The sequence below is a fragment of the Globicephala melas genome, chromosome 20, assembly GCF_963455315.2.
Source record: "Globicephala melas chromosome 20, mGloMel1.2, whole genome shotgun sequence".
NCBI classification, from domain to species: Eukaryota; Metazoa; Chordata; class Mammalia; order Artiodactyla; family Delphinidae; genus Globicephala; species Globicephala melas.
Window position 1 is genome coordinate 42,583,162 of NC_083333.1, and position 26,307 is coordinate 42,609,468.

General features: G+C 50.9%; 1 protein-coding gene across 1 annotated transcript; it reads left to right on the forward strand.

The window, feature by feature from the left end:
• Positions 1-22,314: 22,314 nt before the first annotated feature.
• EPOP (elongin BC and polycomb repressive complex 2 associated protein) lies at positions 22,315-25,461 on the forward strand. Its single transcript, XM_030839886.2, has one exon. The coding sequence runs from the start codon at positions 22,761-22,763 to the stop codon at positions 23,898-23,900; it is 1,140 nt and encodes a 379-aa protein (XP_030695746.1). The 5' UTR covers positions 22,315-22,760; the 3' UTR covers positions 23,901-25,461.
• The last annotated feature ends 846 nt before the right edge of the window (positions 25,462-26,307 follow it).

Sequence of the window (26,307 nt, forward strand, 5' to 3'; positions counted from 1 at the left end):
GGGGTCTTTTTGGGTGGCCGCTCGAGGGCTCGTCCCTCGGAGGCCTGTCTGGAGGGTAGACAGTGTTACACGCAGACATTTGTTCATTCAACAAATATTTATTGAATGCTTACTATGTGCAGTCGTTGAGATAGAGCAGTGAACAAACGGGTGTTCCTGCCCTCGGGGAGCTTCCGGTCCAGCTCACAGGCACGCACGCACGCACAGGGACTCAGACTCCTCAGAAGCACGCCGAGGCACCCACAGACACACAGACTCACTCTTAGCTTCATCCAGCCACACTACCCTACCCTCCCAGAGGGGCACACCCCAGGTCCAGCCATTCAGGCGCGCTTAGAGACCCACGCGAGTTAGAGAGCCACTACTGCGGAAGTGCTCACGAACAACACATTTACACTTGAGCTCGATACATGTACACAAACACAAAACATAGACTCACACACAGCACCCCAAAGTATTAAAGTCCCTGAAATTGGGTCTGGGGAAGAAGTGAGGGGGCGTCGTCAACCCGAAGGCTTCATCCCCAAGGCCGGTGTGGGCAAGGGGGACGAAACCTGACCCCCCTACTTCCTAAAGGGGGGTGGACACCCGCAGGGACCAAAGGTCACACTCCCGCAGAGTAAGACGGGGTGGCGGAGGGGAGAAGCAGCCCTGGGGGCTTCAGCGACACTTCAAAGGCGTCGGGGCCGGGAACGCTTCCTGCGGGGGAGGGGCTGACCGAGAGGAGGGGGGAAAACCGGCCGGAGGACTGAGGCGTGGAAGAGGCTACCCCCACTTCGGCGCAGGCCCCCCTGGCCGACTCTTCCGCCGGGTCCGCCTCCTTTTCACCAGCACCTGTTCAACCGGAACATCAAGGGGCCGGGGCCCGCCACCACCCCTCCCTTCGCGTCTATTTAGTACCTTTCATCCGCGAAGGGGGGTGAATTCCCACCCAGGAGGGGGGAGTAGGGCGGGGGAGAACTTGTCCTTGACCTGGTCTGTGGCATCAGGGATTTACTCCCTTAATCCCGACGAGACTGGAGTTTGGGGAGGTCGGGGAAGCTAAGTTCTAGGCTGCAGTCCCCAACTCCCCTTGCTCCTGTAGGGACACAAGAATCCGGAGGGCCGCCAGGTCGTAGAGGCTCTGTATAAACTGGCTGGGCCGGGGGTGGGGGAGGCCTGTCTCTGCCGCTTCCGTGCCTGGGGTAGGGGGCCGAGAAGCAGGGTATTGCTGGGGGCCGGTCCGAGGGCCAGGATCCCCGTAAGGACTGCCACGCGCCGGCAACTTGGTCTGCTTTGTGAACTTCGCTCATACGAAAAGTTAAACAAGACACAGACGAGAAGTCTCACTTAGGAGTTTCTAACGAATAATCTTTACTGACAAGAGTAAAACATCAAGGAAATTAAACGCAAACATGTCAGCCCTAGCCATGCGCCAGTTTTGGAATATTTGCTTTCGCGACCGACCTTGGCCGAGGTGACCGACCGTAGTTTCGGGTTTCGCTGGACGAGGGTCACTCGAAGACCCGTCCGTCCCTCCGTCCAGGAGTGGGCGACTTGCGGACAAGGGCAGAGGAACTTTTGTTCGGGTTCTCACCGCGTACAGGTGTACCGCCCAAAGCTTCTGGGATGGACGGGTAGCTATACCTGTGCGTTTAGTTAAGTGTACTAGGAACATTGTTTCGTTTAAGCCACCCACAACCCTTTGGGGTGTATGTTAATATCCTCCATTTTATTGATGGAGCAACTCAGGTCCGGGCAAGTGAAGTGACTTGCCCAAACCTACACTGTCTGAAACCGGCAGAGCGGGGATTTGAACCCAGTCTGTCCTCCGCTAGGGCTGGGGCTCCGCCACCACGTGTTCGCTGAATGCCTGCGTCGAACTGGGATGTCCGCCCATCGCAAGTGTTCCCTTCCGAGGTCTGGGGAAACCCGGTGCCCCGCAGGCTGGGCTGGATTCGCAGGGGTACTCCCAGGGCTGAGCTGTCAAGCTCCTTCTCCATCTTCCAACACCTTCCTGAGCACCTACTATGTGCCGATCCACGAAAAACAAGCAAGAGCAGGACTCGGCCAATAAGTGGTTCAAGTTCATCGCGCTCTCCTTGGTGTAACGGAGCACTGATCTGGGGTGTCAGGCTGATCCTGGCTGTGCAGTTTTCGGCGGGTGACTTCACCTCTCAGAGGCTCAGCTTGTCCCTCTTAAATGGGGCGTTAACCCCCTCCAGCAAGGGCTGCAGTGAAGATCTAACGAAAACCCTTTTGTAAAGCACTAGGGCACACAGTAGGCGCTCAACCCCTGCTCGTCCCCTCTCCGCCCCTCTAAGCGTGCCAGGGCAGCGCCTTCCCGCTCCCGCTTCCCGCCTCCGGCACGCTCGCCCGCCTTGCGCGTCCCGCGGCTAAGGGACTGGGGCAGAGAGGACCAAACAGAAAATTATTTCCGCCCGCTCGGCCCGCCCCGCCCCGCCCCGCCCGTCCCCGGAGCCAGAAGGGGATTGTGGGGCCGCCGCGGCCGCCGCCGGAGCGGAGCGGGGCGGAAGCGCGCATCGCGCTGCTGCTCGGGCCCGACCGCGCCGGCCCCCGCACCTCCCGGCCCGGGACTGTGGGCTGTGGTCTGGGTGGTCCCGGGATCCGAGGCGGCTGCCGCCGATCGCATTTCCACGAAACCTTGCTCACTGGTTCCCGGAACTGAGCGGGGGAGGCTGAAGAGTGTTGAGGTTTCGCTTCTGCTAGCTGGCCGGGCGCTTCGCCGGCCCCGGGGGCGCGCCCTCCGCATTAGAAAGCCCCGGGCTCCGGTAAAGGACTACGCCGGCGCCCGCGGGTTTGCATTTTATTTGCGTCTCGTTTGCATATCACTTTCTCCCCCGAAAGCAAAGATTCTGACCTTGGGGGAGTTCAGAGAGATTAAGTTACTTTCCCGAGGTAGCCCAGCCAGTAAGAGGCTTCAGGTGGTTTACCTGCCGGCTGGGAGAGTCTGGCATGGCCAAATGGAAAGCGCGGGCAGTAGAGTCAGAAAGACCTAGGTTTGATACCCAGCCTACTCATTTACTGGCTTTGACCATGGATTAGTAATGCCTTATCAGGGACCCTCAATTTCCCCATCTCAGAATGTGGACGTGGTACCACCTTCAGGGTTGATGTGAGCAGTGACACTGTCAGGTACCTGGTACAGCGGGAGGGGTGGTTTCCCCGTCAAAGGTTATGACTCTGCAGTGGTCTCTACAGTAGGCTTGGTTGGAGTGCGAGGGTGGGTGAACAGGTTCTTTCCTAAGTCAGACATCCTGTGCAAGAGGGATAGAGGCTCGATTTAAAGAGGAACTGGTGGGAGTGAGGGGATTCCCCCAAGCATTAGGAGGCCCGTCGTCATGATTATTGTAAATAGTGACTCTGCCCCGGTGGGATTTTTGGCTTTTCAGGTCCTTCTACAGGAAGAGCACAGTGCTTAGTGTCAAATTAGCTAGCAGTGTAACACAGAGTCTCACTGCCTCTGTTTGCCAATCTGGAGAATGGAGATAATTGGATCCCCTCCTCCATTTGGCAACTCCAGCCAGCCAAGCTCCCAGCAGGTGTTTTAAGAGCTGTGACTGAGCCCACATGGTCCCTTTGACCATGTTAGGACATAAGGGACTTCCTTTAGGGAGTTAAAATGGGTAGGAAGGGAAGAGGTCCATGGGGTGAGGTAGCCATCTGCCCAAACTTTTTCCAGAGCTACTTGGAATCAAGTCCCAGCCCTGCCCCTAACCAGCTGTGTGACCTTGGGCAAAGCAGTTGCCCTCTCTGGCATTTGGTTGGGTGACTGGATCTTGAAAATCCCCTTGGAGTTAACATTCTGTGGTTGATGGTTTTGCTCTTGGGGAAATTTCCAGGCTGAGGGATGACAGATGAATAGCACATTCGCCCTGCTGTGTTCTTCTTTTCCACTAGTTCCTCCTGAAGTCTAATCATCCCTCCTGTTATAGTTGCCATCAGGACAGAATTGCAAAAAGCTGTATTATTCCATCTTTCAGCAAACACTTCATTGAATCATCATGGGTAGGCCATAGGAGATACACAGATAGTCCCTGGGATGGTGGGAATGACAGATCTATAGAGAAATGACTTCAAGATCGTAAGGGCTGTGACAGTGCTAAGAAGAGTGCTGACACTGGCAGGAAGGAAGTAACCATGTTTACGGGATCAGGGATAGCCTGAGCTGGGACCAGATGAGTGAAGGAGGGTTTGCAGGCAGATAAGGGGCAGTAGAGCTTTCCAGGCAGGGGGGACAGCTTGTTCAAAGGCACAGAGGTAGGAACCAGCAAAGTGTGTATCGATGTTGTACACTGTGGACACCCCATGATGGTATGTGTAGTAGGAGAACAGGAGGGAGGGTGAGAGGGATGACCAAAAACCAGATTAAGGGGACCTACGATATTTTGCTAAGAAGTTTGAATTTAATCCTGAGGGCAGTGGGGAGCCAGTAAGGGCTTTTAAGTAAGCGGTGCATCGCCTTATTTGCACACTGGTTGTCAAGTCTGGGATTGGTTAGGGTGGGGGGATTCTAGATTAGTAGGACAGCAATTCTCAACCTTTAAAGTGCATGTGAATCCCCTGAGAGTCTTGTTAAAATGCAGGGTGTGATTCAGTAGGTCTGGGGTGACGGTCTGAGACCCAGCATTTTAAGAAACTCCCAGGTGAGGCTGTGTTGCTGCTCCAAAGAGCACACTTGAATAGCAAGTGGTAGGAGACTTGTTAGGGCCCAGCTGAGAGATGAGGGTTTGATTCTGGCAGAAGCAGAGGGAATGAGAGAAGGGCAGGGTATGAGGATGTAAAGAAGTGGGATGTTAAGACCACGACAGGGACTGTTTTGTAAGGCAAGACCGGGAGGATGCCTCCCAGAGGTGCAGCCTGGAGGATTTGCTGGTTGGAGCTCATCTCTGCACTCACAGTAGAACTCAGGAGTGGGGGTGGGGTGGTGAAGCTGGCAAGGAGCCGCTTTGGACGTGCCATCGCCATCGACATCGGGTGTCTGTGACACATGGGGTGGTGATGCTCGGCAGGCAGTTGATTGGGTCTGGATCAGCAGTCTGGGCTGGAGAGAACCAGAGTGAGCAGGCCAGAAGGGTGTCCTGAAAAGCAGGGAGTTCATGTCATGGAAGTCAGAGAGGGACATTTAAGAAGGAAGAAGTGATGCCACTGAGAGGTCAAGGGAGGAAAGTGTTCTATGAGGAGGAGGTCCCTCCTTGGTGACTTTCCGCCTGGAAAGTTCCAGGCAGTAGTGGGAGTGGAAGGTGACCACAGTGGGTCAAACATGGACTGGGGGGTGAGAAGGCAGGAAATAGTAGAGAACAGCACTAGGGGGATGGGTGGGTCAGGAGGCAAGGATGGACACCTATGGTGATGGTGGTGATGATGATGACGATTGCAATGATAACAGCAGCAGCTCACTTCTGATGAGAGCTGATGTGCCAGGTACTGTGCTAAGCATCTGCCATCCTCCTTGCAACAACCCTGAGATAGATTTGACTGACTCCTGTTCTCATTTTACAGGGAAGGAAATAAGCTCAGAGCACAAAGAGCACCACAAGCAGAAGGTGCAGAAGTGGGATCTGAACCCTGCTTTTAACCACGGGGTCGCGGTCCAGATGATCAGTAAGGGGGCTGCTCTGGGGCTAGCTCAGAACTCACTCTCCCCTTCTCACCAAGCCTCTCCCTATCTCCCTAGTAGTAGTCACACTACTACGAATTCACTGTCATTTATTTAATCCACCACCATTTGTTGACCCCTACTATGCGCCAGATAGTGGGCCAGGCACTGATGATGCAGAAGGGATCAAAGCGGGTTGCAGCCCTGCAAGGCGTCCAGGGTGGAGAGGAAAAGCTGGCTGGTGGGGGCAGGCAAACTGCACCATGCAGTGTGATATGTGTTATGATGGAGGGTGGACCATTTACAGAGGGAGCCGTGGAGAAGAAGCCCCAGCGTCTGCCTGGGGAAATCAGGCAAGGCTCCTTGGAGGAGGCAGGGTCTGAGCTGTGACTTGAAGGTGACCAGGAGTTTGCTGGATAGCCAGGCGAGGGAGAGTATCACAGGCCAAGGACGAGCGAATATACCTGCTAGCGTGAGAGCCCTGCTGTGTTCAAGGGGTACAAGTGTTCCATGAAGGAGGAGCAGGAAAGGGAGTGGGAGGGAAGGGATCAAGACACGTTACCTGTGGCCCAGACTTGACCTCAGGAACATGAGGTCCTATGGAAGATGCTGAGCAGATGTACATATTGCAAAGTTCGGTAGCCACAACAGAATTGGTGGTCAGAGGGGTAAAGGTGGAAAACAGAGTGACTTCTGAAATTATTGCGAGCTCTAGAATATCAGTTCCATGGGGCAGTGATTTTCTTCTATTAAAGTGAGCTGATTTCCAGTATTGTGTTAGTTTCAGGTGTACAGCAAAGTGATATATATTTTTTCAGATTATTTTCCACTATAGTTTGTTACATGATAATGAATATAGTTCCCTGTGTTATACAGTAAATCCCTGTTGCTTATCTATTTTATGCATAGTAGTTTATATCTGTTTGTATCATGCTCCTAATTTATCCCTCCCGGGTCCTTTCCCACTTGGTAACCATAAGTTTGTTTTCTATGTCTGTGAGTCTGTTTCTGTTTCGTAAATAAGTTCATTTGTGTCCTATTTTATATTCCACATGTAAGTGATATCATATAATATTTGTCTTTCTCTGACTTACTTCATTAAGTGTGGTATTCTCTAGGTCCATCCATGTCGCTGCAAATGGCAATATTTCTTTTTTTATGGCTGAGTAATATCTATATCTATATCTATCTATCTATGCCACATCTCCTTAAACCAGTCATCTGTTGATGGGCACTTGGGTTGTTTCCATGTCTTAGCTATTGTAAATAGTGCTGCTGTGAACTTTGGGGTGCATGTATCTTTTTGAATTAGAGTTTTCGTCTTTTCTGGATATATGCCCAGGAGTGGGATAGCTGGATCATATAGTAGCTCTATTTTTAGATTTTTAAGGAACCATCATACTGTTCTCCATAGTGGCTACACCAATTTACATTCCCACTAACAGTGTAGGAGGGTTCCCTTTTCTCCACACCCTCTCCCTCTATAAATTATTTGTAGACTTTTTGATGATAGCCATTCTGACCTGTGTGAGGTGATACCTCATTGTGATTTTGATTTGCGTTTCTCTAATAATTAGCATTTTTTCATGTGCCTGTTGGCACATCTGTACATCTTTTTTGGAGAAATGTCTACTTAGGTCTTCTATAGGGCAGTGATTTTTACCTGTTACGTTTACTGATGTAACTCAAGCACCTGGATCGGTGTCTGGCACATAGTAGGTGCTCAGTTAATACTTGTTGAATGAACAAATGAGTGAATGGATGAGTGCTTGAACGTGTCTGAGAGTGAGGAAGAGGTCCTGGGCTGGAGTGTTGGTGGGGATGGCGAGAGGGAATGTGTAGGGAGTAAAATTGAGAGAAGCGGGTAATTGACAGTTGGTGATCATGGAGTGGGAGGGTGACTCCCAGGTTTCTGTCTCAAACAACTGGACTCCTGAAGAAGGGAGGAGGAGCAGAATTGGGAGAGAGTTGATAAGTTCAGGTTGAGCTTGCTGAATTTGAGGTCTAGTGGACCATCCCAGAAGAGGGTTGGATACGTTTATCACTTTAAAAATTGTAAAATGCTGTTGAAGCATATGTAATATTCTGCCTACCTCTTCTGCCATATCCTTGATACTCTGAAAAAATATTCAGAGATATCTTTGAGCGTTGTCAGCAATAGATGGTAACTGAAGCCCTGGCATGGGTGAGATCACGCTGGGAATCTGCGCAGGTACAGAGAGCAGAAAGCCAAGGCCAGAGGTTCAGGGAACGCCTGTATTTAGGAGGGGGTAGATGGGGGGAATCAGGGAAGGAGCATGAGAAGGAATGTCCAGAGATGGAGGAGGACCTCCAGAAAAAGTGGTGTCATAGGAACCAGGGAGGAGAGAGGAAGGAGGGAGGGAGTGGCCCACAGGGCATGTATCTCAGAGAGGGGCAACGGGTCCAGCATGGTGGAGGAGGTGTCAGCAGATTGGGTGAGGAGGGAGAGAGAGAGTGTGAGCGTAGACATCCTTCCTAGGGGCTGGGCTGGGAGTGAGAGAGAGACAGGACAGCAGGGGAGGAGGATGCAAGGTCAGGGAGGGGTGGCCTGCCACTTACTGGACAGTCTCCAGCACAAGCGCTCAGGTGGACGAGAGGGGGCACACTGCTTCCCCCAGAGAAGGGAGGAAGTGAAGGATGGGGACAGATGAGTGTGTGTGTGTAGGATTTTTCTGCTTGATAGCATGTATTTTTTTCCTTAAAAAATTTTTTTTAGTTTTCTGTTTTTTTAATCAGCTTTTTATGGTATAATTTACATGTAGTCAAATGCACACATCTTAAGTGTGCAAGTGATGACCTTTGACAAATGTATAGAGCCGTGTAACCACCACCCCAATAAAAATATAGAACATTTCCATGTCCCTAGAAAGTGCCTTCATATCCCATGGCAGTCATTCCCCCAGCCCCAGGCGACACTGATCCGATTTCTATCACTAATAGATCTTGATAGATTCATTTTGCGGATTCTAGAACTTCATAAAAGTGGAACCTTAGACTGTGTTCTCTTCTGTGTTCAGCTTCTCTCGATCACCACTGTATTTGCTTTCTGAAACAGGAAGCAAAGCCATTGCTGAGATGGGGGCTCAGGTGGAAAGCAGGAGAGGAGCCCCTTGGGGCTGGGGGATGGAAGGGCTAGGCGGGGAGGGGGCCAGCAAGTGGGCAGTGTCCCCCAAATGTGGCAGAATTGGGGAAAGCAGCCGCGTGTGTTTGTGTTCAGATATGAGGCTATGCTCAGGGCGCTGAGGATTTGGGGATGCAGCAGACCTTGGTCATAGCAGGGGCAGTGTGAGGTCTGGGGGCTGTAGTGGTGTGAAGATGAGGAAGCCTGGACTCAGAGATAGACACGGAAGGCCTTTAGGATGGCGGGAGTTGGGATTCAAAATCCTGGAGTCATGCCTGTCGCCGCCTTCTCTCTCATCTGCTGTTGGCCCGCCACCTCTTCTTTTGACGTCTCTGGAATCTTCCCTGTTTCCTGACCCTGGTCCAGACCCTTAGCCCCTTGAGCTTGAACCTCTGCTCTCCTTCTTGTAGAGATTCTTTTTTTTTTTTTTTTTTGGTTGCACCGGGTCTTAGTTGCGGCAGGCGGGCTCTTTGGTTGGGGCTCACCAGCTCCTTAGTTGTGGCATGCGAACTCTTAGTTGTGGCATGCATGTGAGATCTAGTTTCCTGACCAGGGATCGAACCCAGGCCCCCTGCATTGGGAGAGCTAAGTCTTATCCACTGCACCACCAGGGAAGTCCCTTGTGGAGATTCTTTATCCTGATCTACAAGCTCTCCTTCAGCTGCCTCTTTCCCCTCAGCCTCCAAATGGGCCCAGGCCACCTCCATCCGAAAGGCCACTCCCTTGGCCTTGTCTCTCCATCCCTCTGTCTCCCATCCGTGCTCTGCTTTGTAAATCAGGAGGCTGGACCGAAAGCTCGGTCTCCACGTACACATCTCACATTTACGCTCTGGCTTCCCCTCGCCCCTGCTGACGTTGCTCTGCCAAAGGTCACCAGCAACCACCTGTCGCGGATGTTTCCTGGAGGCTGTGGCTGCCCAGTGTCCCCCTGTCTATTTCAGGGGAACGCCCCACTGGGTGATCCACCCTAGACCTCTCCAGCGATCCCACCCATGCCAGCTGCTTCACCCACAGCCTTCTCCATCTCGATTGATGGCAACTCGATCTTTCTAGTTGTTCAGGCCCAAAGCCTGGGATCGGTTCTGGTTCCTCTCCCACATCCACTCTGTCAGCAGGTCCTGATGCTCTACCTTCACAGTACATGCAGAATGCCATGACTTCCCACCACGCCACCATGATTCTCTCCCCGGGATTCTCGTGATAGCTTCCTAAGCAGTCTCCCTGCCTCCATCCTCGCCCCTGCCATCTGTTCCCTACACAGTGGCCAGAGTGATCCCCTTAAACTGTACCAGGTCACTCCTGGGCTTCAAGTCCTCCAGGAGTTCCCACTGTGCTCAGAGGGAAGCCGAAGTCCTTACAGGGGCCGACAAGGTCCTAACCGGTCTGTTGCCCCCATGCCTCTGGCCTCATCTCCACTCTTCCTCTGGCTCACGTGCTGAGGCCGCATCGCTTCCTTGCTGGTTCCTGTGCACGCCAGGCATGTCCTGCCTCCTCAGTTAGGCTTTCCGTGGCCACCTTATGTACACTGCGATCCGCACCCTCCCCCACCACTCCCAATCTTCCTTATACTTTTTCTTTGTCCTTAACCTTCTACATTATTCACATATTTATGTCTGTTGTTGTTGTCAGTCTTTCCCCTCTAATGTCAGTGCTGTGAAGACAAAGATCTTTGTGGATTTTGTTGCTGTATTCAGGGGCCTAGAGCTGGGCCTGGCACATACCAGGCACTCAGTAAATATTTACTGGAGGAACTGAAGGAAGGAATTCTGAGCCTCCGTCTTGGTGCCCTGGGAACTGAGATGTGGGCATGTGATACAGCCTCGCCAGTCTAAGGCCTTCACGCTCTGCTCTGAGCAGCAAGTGACCAGAACAGAGGCTGCTGGCGCGGGCAGTGGGTGGTCCCCTCTTGGTGGCTTTGCTCCTGGTGCCCAGTAGGTGACATGTCCTGTGTCCGTTCCTGCTGAGAGCCAGATCTGCTTTTTGCTTCTCGGGCTCCATCTCTAGGTGATCCCTCCCACTTCGTTTTTGCTAAGAAGCCGAAGTCGGTTTCCCAGACCCTTGACTGGTTCATCTGAGAATCACAAAGGCCGTTAGCTCCTCCATCACTGTCCTGTGAAACCTCTCCGTGGCATGTGGTCCCCATGACCGCCCTGCATGTCTCGCTCTCTCATGTTTCTCAGCCGCTTTTGTTGGGGTCCTTTCCCGAGGCAGGGACAGGGGCAGGGGGTCCTCTTCTGGTTCCACATGACTTTCCCTGGAAATGCTTATTCATGCCTGTAGTTTCTCCTTTGGCCCCGTGGGTCTGTGACGGCTCTCCAGTCCCAGCCGGCCTTTCTCAGGTCTCCTCAGACCACACCCACTTTGATTTGGTTCCTGGTTCAGTCGACGTCTCACCATCCCTGGACCCGCCCCTCCTCTTGTAGGTCCCCCCTTAGTCAAAAGCCTCCACCTTCTCTCCTGAGACAAAACCCCGAGGGTCCTTCTCAGTTCTTTCTCTTCCTCCTTCTCTGAGTCAGCCACTAAGTCCCATAAAATCTACCTTGTCTACACCTCTTAAATGGAAGAGTTTCCCTGTTTCCCCTAAACACAGCCATTTTTCTGCCCTGAGCATCCTTGTAGCCAACCTTGGCAGCCTCCTCCCAACTGACCTCTGAGAACCATCTTCCTTGTCACTGCACCCTCCACATGGTTCCTGGAACCAACCTCTGGACCACACTCCTGCTGGGCATTGAATGTGCAGGTCCCAGGACCCCACCCTAAAGCAGCTCCCTATCCAGGGGGGAGCCCACACTCCCCAGCACCAGAGACAGATAAACTGTAGCTGAGAGAGCAGACAGCCCCCACACACCCTGACATCAGTCTCTGGCCCATTTGGACTGAGAGACAGAGACAGAGAGAGAGAGAGAGAGAGAAGAGCTCCGCGTTCACACTCACCCTGTAACACTCACGGAAAACAGACCGTGTCAGAAGGAATGGAAGAGCGTCCTTACTTTGAATGAAACGCCAATGAGGGCTATCTTAAGCTAATTATCGAGTCATGCTGGAAGCCAAATATAGACATTGTCCTGTTATAAACACCATTTCTCAAGAGAGCGGCTTGGAGACCTCTGGGCAGCTGGGAGTCTGAGCTCCTTAACTTCCCCTCCAACCTGCTCCATACCCTCTGGCATCCCACCCACAACCTGCAGGAAGTCTCAGCTTCAGCCAGGGCTCCCAGTTCCTCTCCTCCCCACACCCAGCTAGTTATAAGTACCGATGATTCTCCTTCAAGCCCTGTCCACGCTCATGGTCACTGCCTTCCTTTAGGTCTTTACTAGTTCTTTGCTGCGAACTTGGGTGAGTGACTGAATGAGTCAGAGCCTCCATTTTCCTCATCTGTAAAATAACCTTTTTCTTTTAAAAACAGGGAAGGTTTCACTTGTGTCAAGTATGCCAAGCACCTAGCATAGTGTCAGTTCAAGCTGAGCATTCAGGAAGTGCTAGTTCCCTATTCCCTTTATGCCTCCTCACCCCTCCCTGTTGCCAAGTCTGATCATGTGATTTCCTTTTCTTGAAAGTGGTCCATAATTGCCTGTCCTACAGGATAGAGTCCAAATTTCTTATCAAGGCCTTTGGCCCTTTGCATTCTGGTTCCTGTATTCACCACTGTTCAGCCACACTGACCTATTTCATTGATTAAAAACGCAATCATTCCAAAATATTGTCCCATAGATTACTTTCTGGCTCTAAAGGAAGAAAATGCAACTTCTCCATAAAGGGATCGGCTGTCCCCAGTGGGATCTACCAATCAGCAGCATTCCATCAGCAAGAGAGGAGCTCAGGCACTGGGGACACCCTGATGTAGTGGCCGAGGGAGGAAGCATCATGGCCCAGGAAGTGTTTTTGCCAGTGTAGTCAACCTGAATCCAATGGAGCCTGTACATCTAATTTCCAGTTTACAGGAAATACAGGGTAAACACCACCACGAGGAAGCAATCAGAGAAATCTAGAAGGTGGGACATGATGTCTATAATTTACCTAAAATGCTTTAGCAATTCAACAACTCAATGGCATAAGGGGAAAAAAGATTATTCTAGATTTAAATGAGACGGAAGAGACATAACCAAATGCAACGTGTGGACCTTATTTAGATTCTGGTTGGAACAAACCAAAAAGCATTTTGGGGGGACAATTAAGGAAAATTGAATATGGGCTGGGTATTAGATGATATATGGAATTATTATAATTTTGTAAGGGGTGATTATAATATGGTACTAAGAAAACTTCCTGAAGTATTTAAGGATTAAACTGTCATGCAAACTTGAAACCACTTTAAAATATTTCAGCAAAAATGATAAATATAGTAAAATGTTAATAATTACAGCAGCCACTATGGAGACCACTATGGAGTTTCCCTAAAAAACTAAAAATAGAGTTACCATATGATTCTGCAATCCTACTCCTGGGCATATATCTGGAAAAAACAAATTCAAAAAGATACATGTACCCCGATGTTCACAGCAGCCCTATTTACAATAGACAAGACATGGAAACAACGTCAGTGTCCATCGACAGATGAATGGATAAAGAAGATGTGTGTGTGTGTGTATACACACACACACACACACACACACACACAATGGAATATTACTCAGCCATAAAAAAGAATGAAATGATGCCACTTGCAGCAGCATAGATGGACCTAGAGATTATCATCCTAAGTGAAGTAAGTCAGACAGAGAAAGACAAATACCATATGATATCACTTATATGTGGAATCTAAAAAAATGATAGAAATGAACTTATTTACAAAACAGAAATAGACTCACAGACATAGAAAACAAACTTATTGTTTCAAAAGGAGATAGTGGGAGGAGGGGGGAGAGATAAATTAGGAGTTTGGGGTTAACATATATACAATACCATATATAAAATAGGTAAACCACAAGGACCCACTGCATAATACAGGGAACTATACTCAGTATCTTGTAATAACCGGTAATGGAAAAGAATCTGAAAAAAGAATACATGTGTATATATATATCTGAATCTCTTTGCTGTACACTTGAAACTAACACAACATTGTAAATTAACTATACTTCAACTAAAAAAACTTTAAACTAATTACTAACATAATTACTTATCTAGGTAATGGGTATATGGGAGTTCATTTTATACTATTCCCTACTTCTCTTTAGGTTGAAATATGCATAATAAAAAAGAGTTTAAAAAATGTATTTGAGTGCCAGTTATGTGCTAGTCACAGAGCTAAGGCAAAATCTGATGTGGCCCTTGAAACACAGAGTGTGGTATGTTTCAGGGGGAGAGGTGAATAATCAGTTAACTGCACTAACAAATGGACAGTGACAAGCGGATGAGAGTGCTTTGAAGGAAAGATACACAGATCTTGATGGGGGATGATGGTGGAAGCTGACCTGGTCAGTCTGGAGGGGTGGGGAACGGCTTTATCCCAGGAAGGAATGAATCAGTGGAGCTCCGAATAGAAGCAGACGTGGGCCAGGCACAGGGGAAGGGAGGTGGGGGAAAAGTGTACGGTCAGAGGAAACAGTATGTTCTAAGGGAGGGAGAGGAGGGAGCTGGATGCTTGGGTGCTAAAAGGGGGCCTGAGTGGCTGAAGGGAGAGAGGACAGCACAGGGGAGGTGGAAGGTGAGGGAACCTGTCCCCCCGCCCCAGGAGAACCTGTGGGAGGTTGTCTGGCTACTGCTGTAACCTACCTGTGAGCCAAGTTGATGGTTTCATTCTTCATCCTGAAGGCAATTGGAAGCCACCAAAAGGTTTTGAGTAGGGGGTAACACAATCCAGTTTGCGGCTTAGATAGAGGGCATGGCCGGGTTGGCCAGAATGGAGGTGGGGAGAAGAAGACCTGGGATGTAATGACCACGTGACCGACTGAGGCATTGGCTAGGAGGTGCCAAGATGACGCCTGGGTTTCTGGCTGTGGAAGGGGGTGGATGGAGGAGCCATGCCTTGGAACAGTTTTCCCTGAACCGGGAACATGTCGCAGAGGAGGCAGGTCGCTGATGGTTTGAGACAGGTTGCGTTTGTGGGGCTTTTGAAATGCCTGAGGTGGAGGCCAAGAGGCCAGATGGTACCTGTGCAGTGGACACAGAAGAGTGTCCAGAGAGAGAAGAGGGAAGTTCTGGATGAGCCTTAAGGAACCCTGATGTTTGTCTGGGCAGAGGAGGGAAGAATGAGCCTGGGCTGCAGACCAAGAGGGAGCAGCTGGTGAGGCAGGAGGACACCAGGAAAGTGCAATGCCCAGAATGCGAGGGACTGGAAAGTTCCTAGAAAGAGGAAGTGGCCAATCGTGTGGGATACCGCTGAGAGGTCAAGACAGGAGGGCTGATGAGAGCCTGCCAGTTTTGATGAGATGGAGGCCACTGGAAACACAGCAGGAGCTATTTCAGTGGCAGGTGGAGGTGGAAGCAGATGGAAGTGGGTTGAGGAGGAAGTGGGAAGTGCGAAAAGGAAGACAGTGTGTAGACAGCTCTTGGGGGAAGTTTGGCTGGGAGGAGGAGGAGACAGGGATGGGGCTAGAGCCTGTGGGGTCAAGGGAAGATGTGGCTCTTTAATGGGAGAGACATGCGGATGGAGTTGGTAAGGGAAATGATGAGGGATGACTCTCTGAGGGCAGATGGCACGGGACCAATGCCAGGGCCCCCTCTACTTCGCAGGAGGGAAAGATGGTGACGGCTGGTATCTGGCAGCACAAGGGCAGGCACTTTCTTGCCTCTGTTCCTTGCCCATACTGTTTCCTCAGCTGGAATTCTTCTCCCATGTCTCCTTTGTGTACTTTTGCCTATCCTTTAGAGCCTAAGTGGAAGATTACCTTCTGAAAAGACTTCCCTCTTCTACCGTCATCCCGCCTCTACCATTCCAGGGACCATGGTCATCCTTCTATTGTCACTTCTCAGATTAGCCTAGAATGTCCAGCTCTCCCACCAGACCGTGTCCCCTTTGCCTCTGAGTCCCCAGGGTCTGGTCTGGGGCTTGCCACAAGGGAGGTGCTTAGGGAATGTTGGGTGAATAGATAAATGAACTAACTACAGACCTGCAGAGGACATATAGCAGGAGGAGGGCAAACCCAGAGTAATCCCTGGGGGTGGGGTGGGGTGTGTGGAGCAGGGATGGCAAAGGGAAGAAACAGGAAAAGGGGACAAGGCTAAGCTACTGCCAAGGACACTTGCATTTATCAAGGTCTTCTACGGACTGTGTGCTAAACATACGGGTTTCTCTTTTAATCCTCACAATATCCCCAGAAGGAATGTTGTCTGCTGGTATATTACCTGGCTTCCCCTAGTTTACTAGAACGTACACTCTCGAGGTGGGGTGGAGTTTGTCTGTCTTGCTCACCACTGTGCCTCCAACGTGACATAGGCACATAGATAAGGCTGCCAGATGAAACATAGCTTGTTCAGTTAAATCTGAATTACAGAGAAGTAATTTTTACGTGGCTTGATTACATAACACTGTGGGATTGCAACCAGTAAATTCTAGACTGTGGGAAATCTAGACGACAGTTGGGTATCTTCAATGAATGAATAAGTTGCAAAGAGAAAATAAAAAGAGAAAAAGGAGGAATTTATAGATTAAAAGAGAGTTAAGAAACATATCAATCCCTTGAAACCCTTCCTTGGATCCTAATTCAAATAAGCTAAATAAATTGTAGAGAAAAAATATTTTAAGATAATTAGAAATTTGAAGACTGGCTATTTGATGAAGTTAAAGGATGACAATTCTGTTTAGGTTTGATAATAGCATTGGGGTTATGTTCATTTTCAAGAGTCCTTATCCTGTAACAATATGTATTGAAATAGTTTGGAATGAAATGATATGATACCTGGGATTTGCTTCAAGATAATATAGGGTATGTTCTCTATCTTAATTGTGGTTAGTATGGGTATATTCATTTGTGAAAACTGTACACTTAAAATGTGCATTTTATTGTATGTAAATTGTACCTCAGTAAAGTTGGTTTTTTAAAAATGGGAGTAGAGAAGGAAATGGATGAAGAGAAGGATGAAATGAGATTGCCCATGAGTTAACAAGTTTTGAAGTTGAGTGTTGGGTACGTGAAGGTTCATTACACTTCTCTGTTTACTTTTGTATAGGTTTGAAAGTTTCCATAAGAAGCCATTTTTAAATCTTTTTTTTGCGGTGCGCGGGCCTCTCACTGTTGTGGCCTCTCCCGTTGCGGAGCACAGGCTCCGGACGCGCAGGCTCAGCGGCCATGGCTCACGGGCCCAGCCGCTCTGCGGCATGTGGGATCCTCCCGGACCGGGGCACGAACCCACGTCCCCTGCATCGGCACGCGGACTCCCAACCACTGCGCCACCAGGGAAGCCCAGAAGCCAGTTTTAAAAACTGCATGAAAGAAGATGTCATTTCTATTTTATAGATGAGGAAGCTAAAGCAGAGGTTAAGTAACTTGCCCCCAGTCACACCGCTGGTAAAATGAGGAGTCTGGAATATGAAGAGACCCATTTGAGTTCAGAACTTAAGCTGTTAACCTCAGCAAATTTCCAGAGCAAAGTGTGGATGTTGGCTAAGGGATGATACAGACTTCTTGGTTGACACAGGCTGACTTAGGGAATTCTGGAAGCAAGATGGATAAAAATGGTGGTGGCTGTGGTGCGGCGGCCAAGAAATGTCTTCCCTCTTAGATTCATCGTCTCGGGGTAGACCCATGGTTATGAGCATGGACTTGGGACCCAACTGCCCCTGACACTTGCTGGCAGTGTGAACTTGGGCAAGTCACTTAAAATCTCTGTCCCTCACTTTCCTCATTTGTGGCATGGATATTAATAGACAGTTTGGCAGTCTCTTTAAAAGTTAAACATAAATTTACCCTATGACCTCGCAATCCCACTCTTTGCTATCTATTCAAGAGAAATGAAAACATGTCAACGCAAAGACTTGTATGCCAATGTTCATAACATTATTATTTATAATAATCAAAAAGTGGAGGGCTTCCCTGGTGGCGCAGGGGTTGGGAGTCCGTCTGCTGATGCAGGGGACGCGGGTTCGTGCCGCGGTCCGGGAAGATCCCACGTGCCGCGGAGCGGCTGGGCCCGTGAGCCATGGCCGCTGAGCCTGCGCGTGCGAAGCCTGTGCTCCGCAATGGGAGAGGCCACAGCGGTGAGAGCCCTGCGTACCGCAAAAAAAAAAAAAAAAAAAAGTGGAAAAAAGCCAAATGTGATTGGATAAACCAAATGGAGTATATCCATGCTACGGGATACTTGAGATAAAAAGGAACGGACTACTATAATATATGCTACAACACTGATAAACCTCAAAACATTATCTTTTTGTAAAAGATGTCAGATGCAAAAGACTGCATATGGCCTTTCCATTTCCATGAAATGTCTAGAAAAGGCAGATCTATAGAGACAGAAAGTAGTTTAGTCACCTGGGGAGGGAACAGGGATTTACTGCAAGTAGGCATGAGGGGTCCTTAGGAAATGTTCTAAGACTGAATTGTGGTGATGGTTGTATAACTCTGTAAATTTACTAAAAATCACTGAGACACCTTAAAATGGGCTCTGGATAGTATGTAAATTTTTAAAAATTAAAAGCATCTACCTCAGAGGTACTACCTCACACTGGTCAGAATGGCCATCATTAAAGTCTACAAATAACAAAAGCTGCAGCGAGTGAGGAGAAAAGGGAACCCTCCTACACTGTTGGTGGGAATGTAAATTGGTGCAGCCACTATGGAGAACAGTATGGAAGCTCCTTAAAAAACTAAAAATAGAGTTGCCGTATGATCCAGCAATCCCACTCCTGGGCATATATCCAGAGAAAACTATAATTCGCAAAGATACACGGACCCCAATGTTCACAGCAGCACTGTTTACAATAGCCAGGACATGGAAGCAGCTTAAATGTCCATTGACAGATGAATGGATAAAGAAGATGTGGTATATATACACAATGGAATACTACTCAGCCATAAAAAGGAATGAAATAATGCCATTTGCAGCAACATGGATGGGCCTAGAAATCATCATACTAAGTGAAGTAAGTCAGAAAGAGAAAGACAAATACCATATGATATCACTTACATGTGGAATCTAAAATATGACACAAATGAACTTATTTACGAAGCAGAAACAGATTCATAGACATAGAAAACAGACTTATGGTAAAAAAGAACGAAGTTGGGTCATTACGTAGAGACGTGGATGGACCTAGAGACTGTCATACACAGTGAAGTAAGTCAGAAAGAGAAAAACAAATATCGTATATTAATGCATATATGTGGAATCCAGAAAAATGGTACAGATGAACCGGTTTGCAAGGCGGAAACAGAGACACAAATGGAGAGAACAAACGTATGGACACCAAGCGGGGAAAGCAGGGTGGGGGTGGGGGTGGTGGGATGAATTGGGAGATTGAGATTGACATATATACACTAATATGTATAAAATAGATAACCAATAAGAACCTTCTGTATAAAAAATTAAATTAAATTAAAAACAGACTTATGGTTACCAAAGGGGAAAGGAGGTAGGAGAGGGATAAATTAGGAGTATGGTATTAGCAGATACAAACCACTATATATAAAATAGATAAACAACAAGGTCCTACCGTATAACACAGGGAAGTATATTCAATATCCTGTAATAAACCATAATGAAAAAGACTATGAAAAAGAATATGTATATATATATGTATAACTGAATCACTTTGATGTACACCAGAAACTAACACAACATTGTAAATCAACAATACTTCAATGAAAAAAAAAGTACCTCAGGATTATTATGGGGATTAAATAACATAAAGTTCTTAGAACAGAGACTGGAATGCTGTCAGTACTATAGAAATGATTATTGGGCTGGACGTCTAGGTCCAGTTCCCTGCTGTGCCTTCTTCTGGGGAAAGTGGGCTGGTCCCCTGTTCCCAAATCCTTGAACACAGGCCTTTGGGTGAGACTCAGATGGGCCCCAGAAAGGGAAGCCTAGCTTCCAGGTCTTGAGGGGCCTTTCCTATCCCTTATCCCGGAGGAGTCAGGTGGGACCCGGCATCCAGGCTTGTCCCTATTTTTCTCCTCTGGGGAGGAGGAGAGGTTTCTGCGAAGGGTGCTACCTCCTCATCCCACAGGCTGAGGATGGGGTCGAGTGTCCTCGAGTGTCCTCTACTGTAGGCAACAGGAATTGCAACAGCTGGGTCAGCCCGCTCACATCGTCTCCACCCTCTTGATAACGTTGTGAGGAAGCCACTGTCTTGCCTTTTCACTGATATGCTGAGACTCAGAGTGTCCAAGTGATCTGCCCAGGGTCTCACAGCAGACACCCCTGGTCCAAGCCCTCTGACAGTGGAGGTTCAATGACTCTAGGCCCTTTCAGCTGGAGAGTTACTCACACTAACCCCTACTGTTTGTATAGTGCTTCTGTGCCCACAAAGAGTTTTCACACCTGGGCTGTATTCTGGGATGCCTGATTCAAGGAAGGGGAAAAAAGGGAAAATGGAGGTGGAGAGAATTCCTCCTCCAGGGAAGGACTCTCAGTAGTAATAGACCCAATAAAGCCCCTAAACGCAGATTTGTGGGACTGGTGGCTTTTGGGGTGGGAGAAAGAGGAGCCCCTTTCTGCATTGATATATGTGATTCATTCATTTATTCATGCCAAAAATTTTTTTGCGTGTTCTCTCCTTGTGTCAACACTGTGCTAGGTACGAGGATACAAAGATGAGGGAGACTCTAGAGGATGAAAAGAGTTTTCCAGTCTAGCTGCCCGCATGTGGGGCCCAAGCCCACTCCCCAGGTATCTTAGTTGCAAAGAGTCTGGAGTAGGGTCAGACTGAAAAACATGCCCCCTGCCCCATAAGCAAAAGAAATCTGGTACTAGGGTAAAAGTTCTCAGCACTGTCCACCAGGAGAGACAGCTGTGAAGATCATCGTCCTTCCAGAACTTTCCTCCCATCTGTGTGTGTGTGAGTGGCAGGGGAGCAGGGCTCTTGGCACTCGGGAACCCTGGAGTCTAGACCTGGCAGGACCCCAGGATCCCCCTTCATGACAACTTCCCTGAAGACTTCTTCTGCAGAAGATGCTAGGGGGTGAGTGTTTTGAGCAACAGAACACAACACCTCCTTGTTCCTCAAACCCTAGCCCCACCTTGGGGTCTTTACCTCTGGCCTCTGCAAAAGGGATGTAGGGACGACAGAGCTTCCTGATCCCTTTCCTCCCAAATGTTATGTGATGACGTGTAGGGAAACAATACTTCTGTTGTCATCACCAGGAGGACCAGGATGCAAGCTGCATTATTTGTCCCCTTACAGAAACCCTCTCTTATCCCTGCCTCAGAGTAAGATATTTCTCTCTGTGACCACCCCCCCACATACGAACACATCCTTACTCCATGTCATCATATCAATCTCTCTGTATATTTCTGGGGATGGGAAGTCGCTATATTCCAATAACCTGATTTTTATTAAGAGAAAAATATTTCAGGGATTCATTCATTCACTTACAAATATATATTGAGCACTTATTAAGTCTGGGCACTGTTGTAGGCACTGAGGATGCAGAAGTGATTAAAACAAAGTTCTCATCAGCTCATTTCCAGACTAACGGGAGAGACAGAAAACAACAACAACAAAGAAGAACAGACAACAAAGAACATTCACAGATTTTCATATAATAGAAGGATCTACAGAAACTAAATAAGGGTAAGAGGATGGAACGTGCTGCGGGGACGTGGTCCTCCATTATCAGGATTTTTATTGGAATTCACTTTTTCTTTGCTTTACTCTGCCTGGGGGAGATAAGAGTGAGGGTGTGTGTGTCCCCTCCTTTGGTCTCCTCAACCCATTTTGGCAGTTCACGCCTCACAGGGCAGAGTCTTGGGATTTGAGGGGGGCTGCAGAGCCAGCTCCTCCGAATTTGTTCAAGGGGCCATTTAGAAGCTAAGTCAGAAATGGAAACAGGTACTGAGAAAGTCTATTTATCGTCTTTCGTGGGTGTAATAATACTCCTCCTCTCCGAATTTATTTCTTACTTTTATCATCTTGCACACACTCACTGAATTCCTAACTATTCATTCAACATTTTTTGAGCCCACTGTGTGCCAGGCACTGTTCTAGGTGACCGAAACAGAGAGGTTGGGAACATTCTCTGCTTGCAGGAGTCCCTGCTGTGCAAAGTTTCTAAACAACCTCTTTTCATCTTTTCTTTCATCTTCGCCTTTGAGATTCACCTATGTTGATTCACGTTGTCCCAAGAGGGTAGATATGAACATTCCCATTTTCCGGATGCGAAAACCATGACTGCTAAGGAAAAAATGAAGTGCTTTGCGGCGACTGAACACCAGGACGCCACCGCGCCACGTTTAGTGGCGCGTTTCGCCAGTCGCGATCCCACCCGCGCACGCACCCTCCTTTCCTCCCTCCCAGCCGCCGCCGCGCCGGGTCCACGTGTGTGTGTCTGTGTGCGGAATGGGGACGGGGGCGGTGCCGCTGGAGGGGTGGGGTCCGGGCTAACGTCACTGGCAGTGCCGCCCAATCAGCGGCGGGCTCGCGGCCCCGGCGCTGGTATTGGGGCAGCGAGGGGGCAGTTCTCTATAACGCGGTCTCCGGGAGCCAGCGGGGAAGAAAGAAGCCGAGCGGGCGGAAGGCGCCCTCCCTGCCGCCTGGGCCCGGGCACCGGGTGCCGGGCCCGGGGTCCTTCCCGCCTCCCGCGGCCGCCGGCCGCTTTGTTTCCCCAGCCTCTGCGCTCTGGGCAACTCAAGAGGGGCTCGCGCCTGGGCTGCACAGGGATCGCGGCGGCAGGAAGGGCGGCAGACCGCGCCGGGACTCGCAGGGACCCAGGAGTCCGGCCGCCAGGAGGGCCGCGTGACGAGATCGAAGAGGGAGCCGGAGCCCCGCGGCCCAGGGGTGCGGGCCGGGGGCGCCCGTGAGCAGAGACCTCCCCGTCGAGGGGGGGCGATGTTCCCCTCGCCCGTGGGCTCTTCGGGCAGCCAGGGCATCCCGCCGCTGGGACCAGGGCCCCCGCAGTGGGCACCCCCCCGGGTGGTTCCATGGAGACTCTGTGCCCCGCTCCCCGCCTCGCAGTGCCGGCGTCCCCGCGAGGGTCGCCCTGCTCCCCCACACCCCGGAAGACGCGTCGGGGGACCCAGGAGTTCTCTCCGCTGTGCCTGCGTGCCCTTGCCTTCTGCGCCCTTGCCAAACCCCGGGCGTCCTCTCTGGACCTGGGGCCTGGGGAGCTGGCGCCGCGGGCTCCGGTGCTGCTGGACCCTCATGCCCCCCTGTGCACCGGCGGCTGGGCCCCGGATGGCCTGAAGCACCTCGCGGGACAGGCCTGGCGTTACAGCGATCCCAACTCCCCGGCCAGCCAGGATGCCGACGCCGCTGTGTGCCGGGGCCGCGGCGAGGAGGAAGAGGGCGGAGGCAGTTTCCCGCACTTCGGCGCTCGCTCCGGCGTACCTCCCGGCCGCTGCCCGGCGCCCCGGCGCCCTCGGGAATCTCCGACCAGCTCCGTCTCGGCTCCGCCTAGGCCAGCCCCCGGTCTCGACTCCCAGCCTGGCCCCGCCGCCAGCCCGCATCAGGAACCGGGTTCCCGGCCTCCGCCGCCACCTGCGGGCCTCTCCTCTGAGCCCGCGGGGCCCGGGACAGCGCCGGAGCCGCCCCCGCCGAGCCAGACTGCCGCAGTCGATGGAAACCCCCCGAAGGCCGCCCCCGAGGCAACGGCCGCCAGCCCCTCGACGGCCAGCGAAGCTCCGGCGGCGCCCGGCGATCTCCGCCAGGAACATTTCGATCGTCTGATCCGCCGCTCGAAACTTTGGTGTTACGCGAAGGGCTTCGCCCTCGACACTCCGAGTTTGCGCCGGGGGCCCGAGCGGCCCCCAGCCAAAGGGCCCTCCCGGGGAGCCGCCAAGAAACGCCGGCGGCCGACGCCCCCCCAACGCAGCGCACAGCCCCGCCGTCCTGCACCGACGCTCCCCACCACGAGCACCTTCAGCCTCCTCGACTGCTTCCCCTGCCCCCCGGCCCTGGTGGTGGGGGAGGACGGAGACTTAGGGCCGGCATCCTCGCTTCGTCTCCAGGGAGACTCTAAGCCCCCGCCTGCCCACCCGCTGTGGAGGTGGCAGATTGGGGGTCCCGCTGTCCCTGAGCCCCCCGGCCTCAAATTCTGGGGGATCAACCTGGAGCAGCTCTGAGCGTGAGACCTCTTCTGCCAAAGGGGAAAAGTGGGGGCCACAGCCAAACTGCGAGCTTGAGGACAGAGCCTCATTTCTCACCTTTGCCTGTCCTCTTCAGGTTTTATGGGCTGTGGTCAGAGGGACCTCAAATGACAGTGATCTTCAAGCACCTAACTGGTTGGGGTGACACCCCCTCCCCCTCATCCTTTGGAGACGAACCAAGGGCTGGAGTCAGGAGAAGGCTTAATCGAAAAAGGCTTAAAGACATAGATTCCAATCCCTCGCCTCTTCCATCTCGGATCTCTGGGGGCAGGGCCTTCACCCCAGGGGGAGCCGAGGAGGCTACAGCTCAAAGACAAGGAAAAAAAAAGAGGGAGAGAGACCTTGGTGATGGACAAACCGGTTGTTTCTGTGGGCGAGCCTGGGGATTGGGGTGGGGGGGCCCTGGTGGGGGTGGGGAGATGATTGGCAGCTCCCGGGGGCATCCCCCACCCGCACCATCCAGGCCTTTAACCCTTCACTCCCCTCGGGCCTTCCCTAGTCTCCGGGCACCACTGCATCCTCCATGGGGGAGGGAGCAGCTTAGGCAAGGGGGAGATCACCCCCTTCCGGTTCTTTTCCTAGGGACCCCCAAGTCAAGTGACCCCTAGTTACCGAGATATTCATTCTCAGCCACCAACCTTTCCCCTTTGTCCAGTTTTGGGGTTTGCCTCTCCAGTATTCCCCGTTTGCTTTCAGGTTATAAGGTCTTTTCTTTCATCCGCCCCATAAGTCAGCCCCCTCTGCCAGTTTACTCCTTATATTTGGAGGCGCAGGGCTGAGGGACCTCCTCCCCTTCAAAAATGCAGACTTTGTCTGGGGAAGGGGCCAGAGACCATCCCAGGGAAAGTAATGGAAGGTGGAAGAAATCAATAAAATCAGACCAAACAAGTTGCCTTTCCAGGTCCTCGCCACCGGTTTAAGGATGGAGGGTGTGGAGGTAGAGGGCAGGCCAGGGTCCATTCTTTGAACACCCAAACTGAGACCCCTTCAAGGCTAGAAAGAAGACAAGCTGCTCTTTGTGGAGGGGGTAAATGAAAGGACTCTTGGCCTAACCACAAGGTCCAGTGGGTTTTGAAGGGAACTGGGCTGAGGAACCTTTAGCATCCTCCCCCCACCCAACTTCAGGCATTTCGGGAGTTGTCAGGGACCTGATGGATCCGAAAGGGGCAGGGCCAGGGGATTAGTTTTGAGGTCAGAAGTTCTGTTTTCCTGGGGGAGGGGAGTGAGTCAGAGGGGAGTGGAATTGCTTTCTCCTCCACCCAGGTGAGGTCTGGGGAGTTTAGCTCTTAGGGAAATTCCAAGTTTAGGTGTGAGGGGAACCTGGGGGTTGCCGATCTTCCCAACAACTGAGGGACCCAGTGACCCTTCTGCCCACACTAGTGAATATCACCCCCTTTTCCCCCAAGACGGGACAAGGGAGGAACAATTCCCACATATGATACTGGGGAAGGACTTGTCTCCTTTTCTGTGAAAATGCTTTGTAAAAAGTTGTTAATGTTTGCATAGAGCAGATTCTCGAGAAAAACTGTTTTGGACCACAAAAGTTTTGTTTGTTTTAAAAGCTGTCTCTTTTAATTTTTCTTTTGCTGGGGGTGGGGGTGGGGTGGGTGGGTGTGGGTCGGGCACTGCTCTCTTTCTCCTCAACATCTGGCCTTTATGAACCCTGCTGACCTCCCCTCCCCCTCCAGCTGTGTTGTGGGGAGGAGGGAGGAGGGTGGGGGAGTGCCTTCCATTCCTGGGCTTCAGGGGTATCCATCTTATCTTGCCCCCCAAGAATGGGGAAGGCCAAGGAAGAACGCAAATGTGAGGGGTGGGGAGAGAGGCGCTGTGAAGAGGGGGCGAGGTTTGCAAGGAGAAATTCAGAAAGGCAGACTCCTGCTTTCAAAGAGCTCCTTGCTTTTAGTCAGGTCAGTTTGGGCCCATTCGACCAGCCTGGGCGGGATGGCGTGAGCTCTGGGCGAAGGAGAGGAGTGGTGGGTCATGAAATACCCTTTTGGGACTCTTCCTTCTTCTCTGAGGAGTGGGAGGGGATGCCTTTCCTTTGGCTTTCCTCCTCTTTCAAGTCAAAGTATTAATTCTCAACCTGGAAGGGGGCTGGGCAGTGAGTTAAAAAACACCTTTTGGCCAGACCTGGAACTCCTCTCCTTGCTGAATGGTTTAATTTGGAGAATCTTAGGGCTGGAAGCATCCCTAGAATGTTTCTAGCCATTTTACGGAATACGGTACTATATTGGTCTCCTAGGGCTGCCACGACAAATTGCCAAAACCTTGGTGGCTTGAAACAATAGAAGTTTATTCTCCCACAATTCTAAAGGCTAGAAGTCCGAAATCAAGGTGACTGCGGGGCTGTGCTCCCCCCAGAGGCTCTAGGGGAGAATCCCTC

Bases quoted from the DNA above. Each gene is read 5' to 3' on its own strand.
- EPOP (XM_030839886.2), top strand. From the start codon at position 22,761: ATGGAGACTCTGTGCCCCGCTCCCCGCCTCGCAGTGCCGGCGTCCCCG.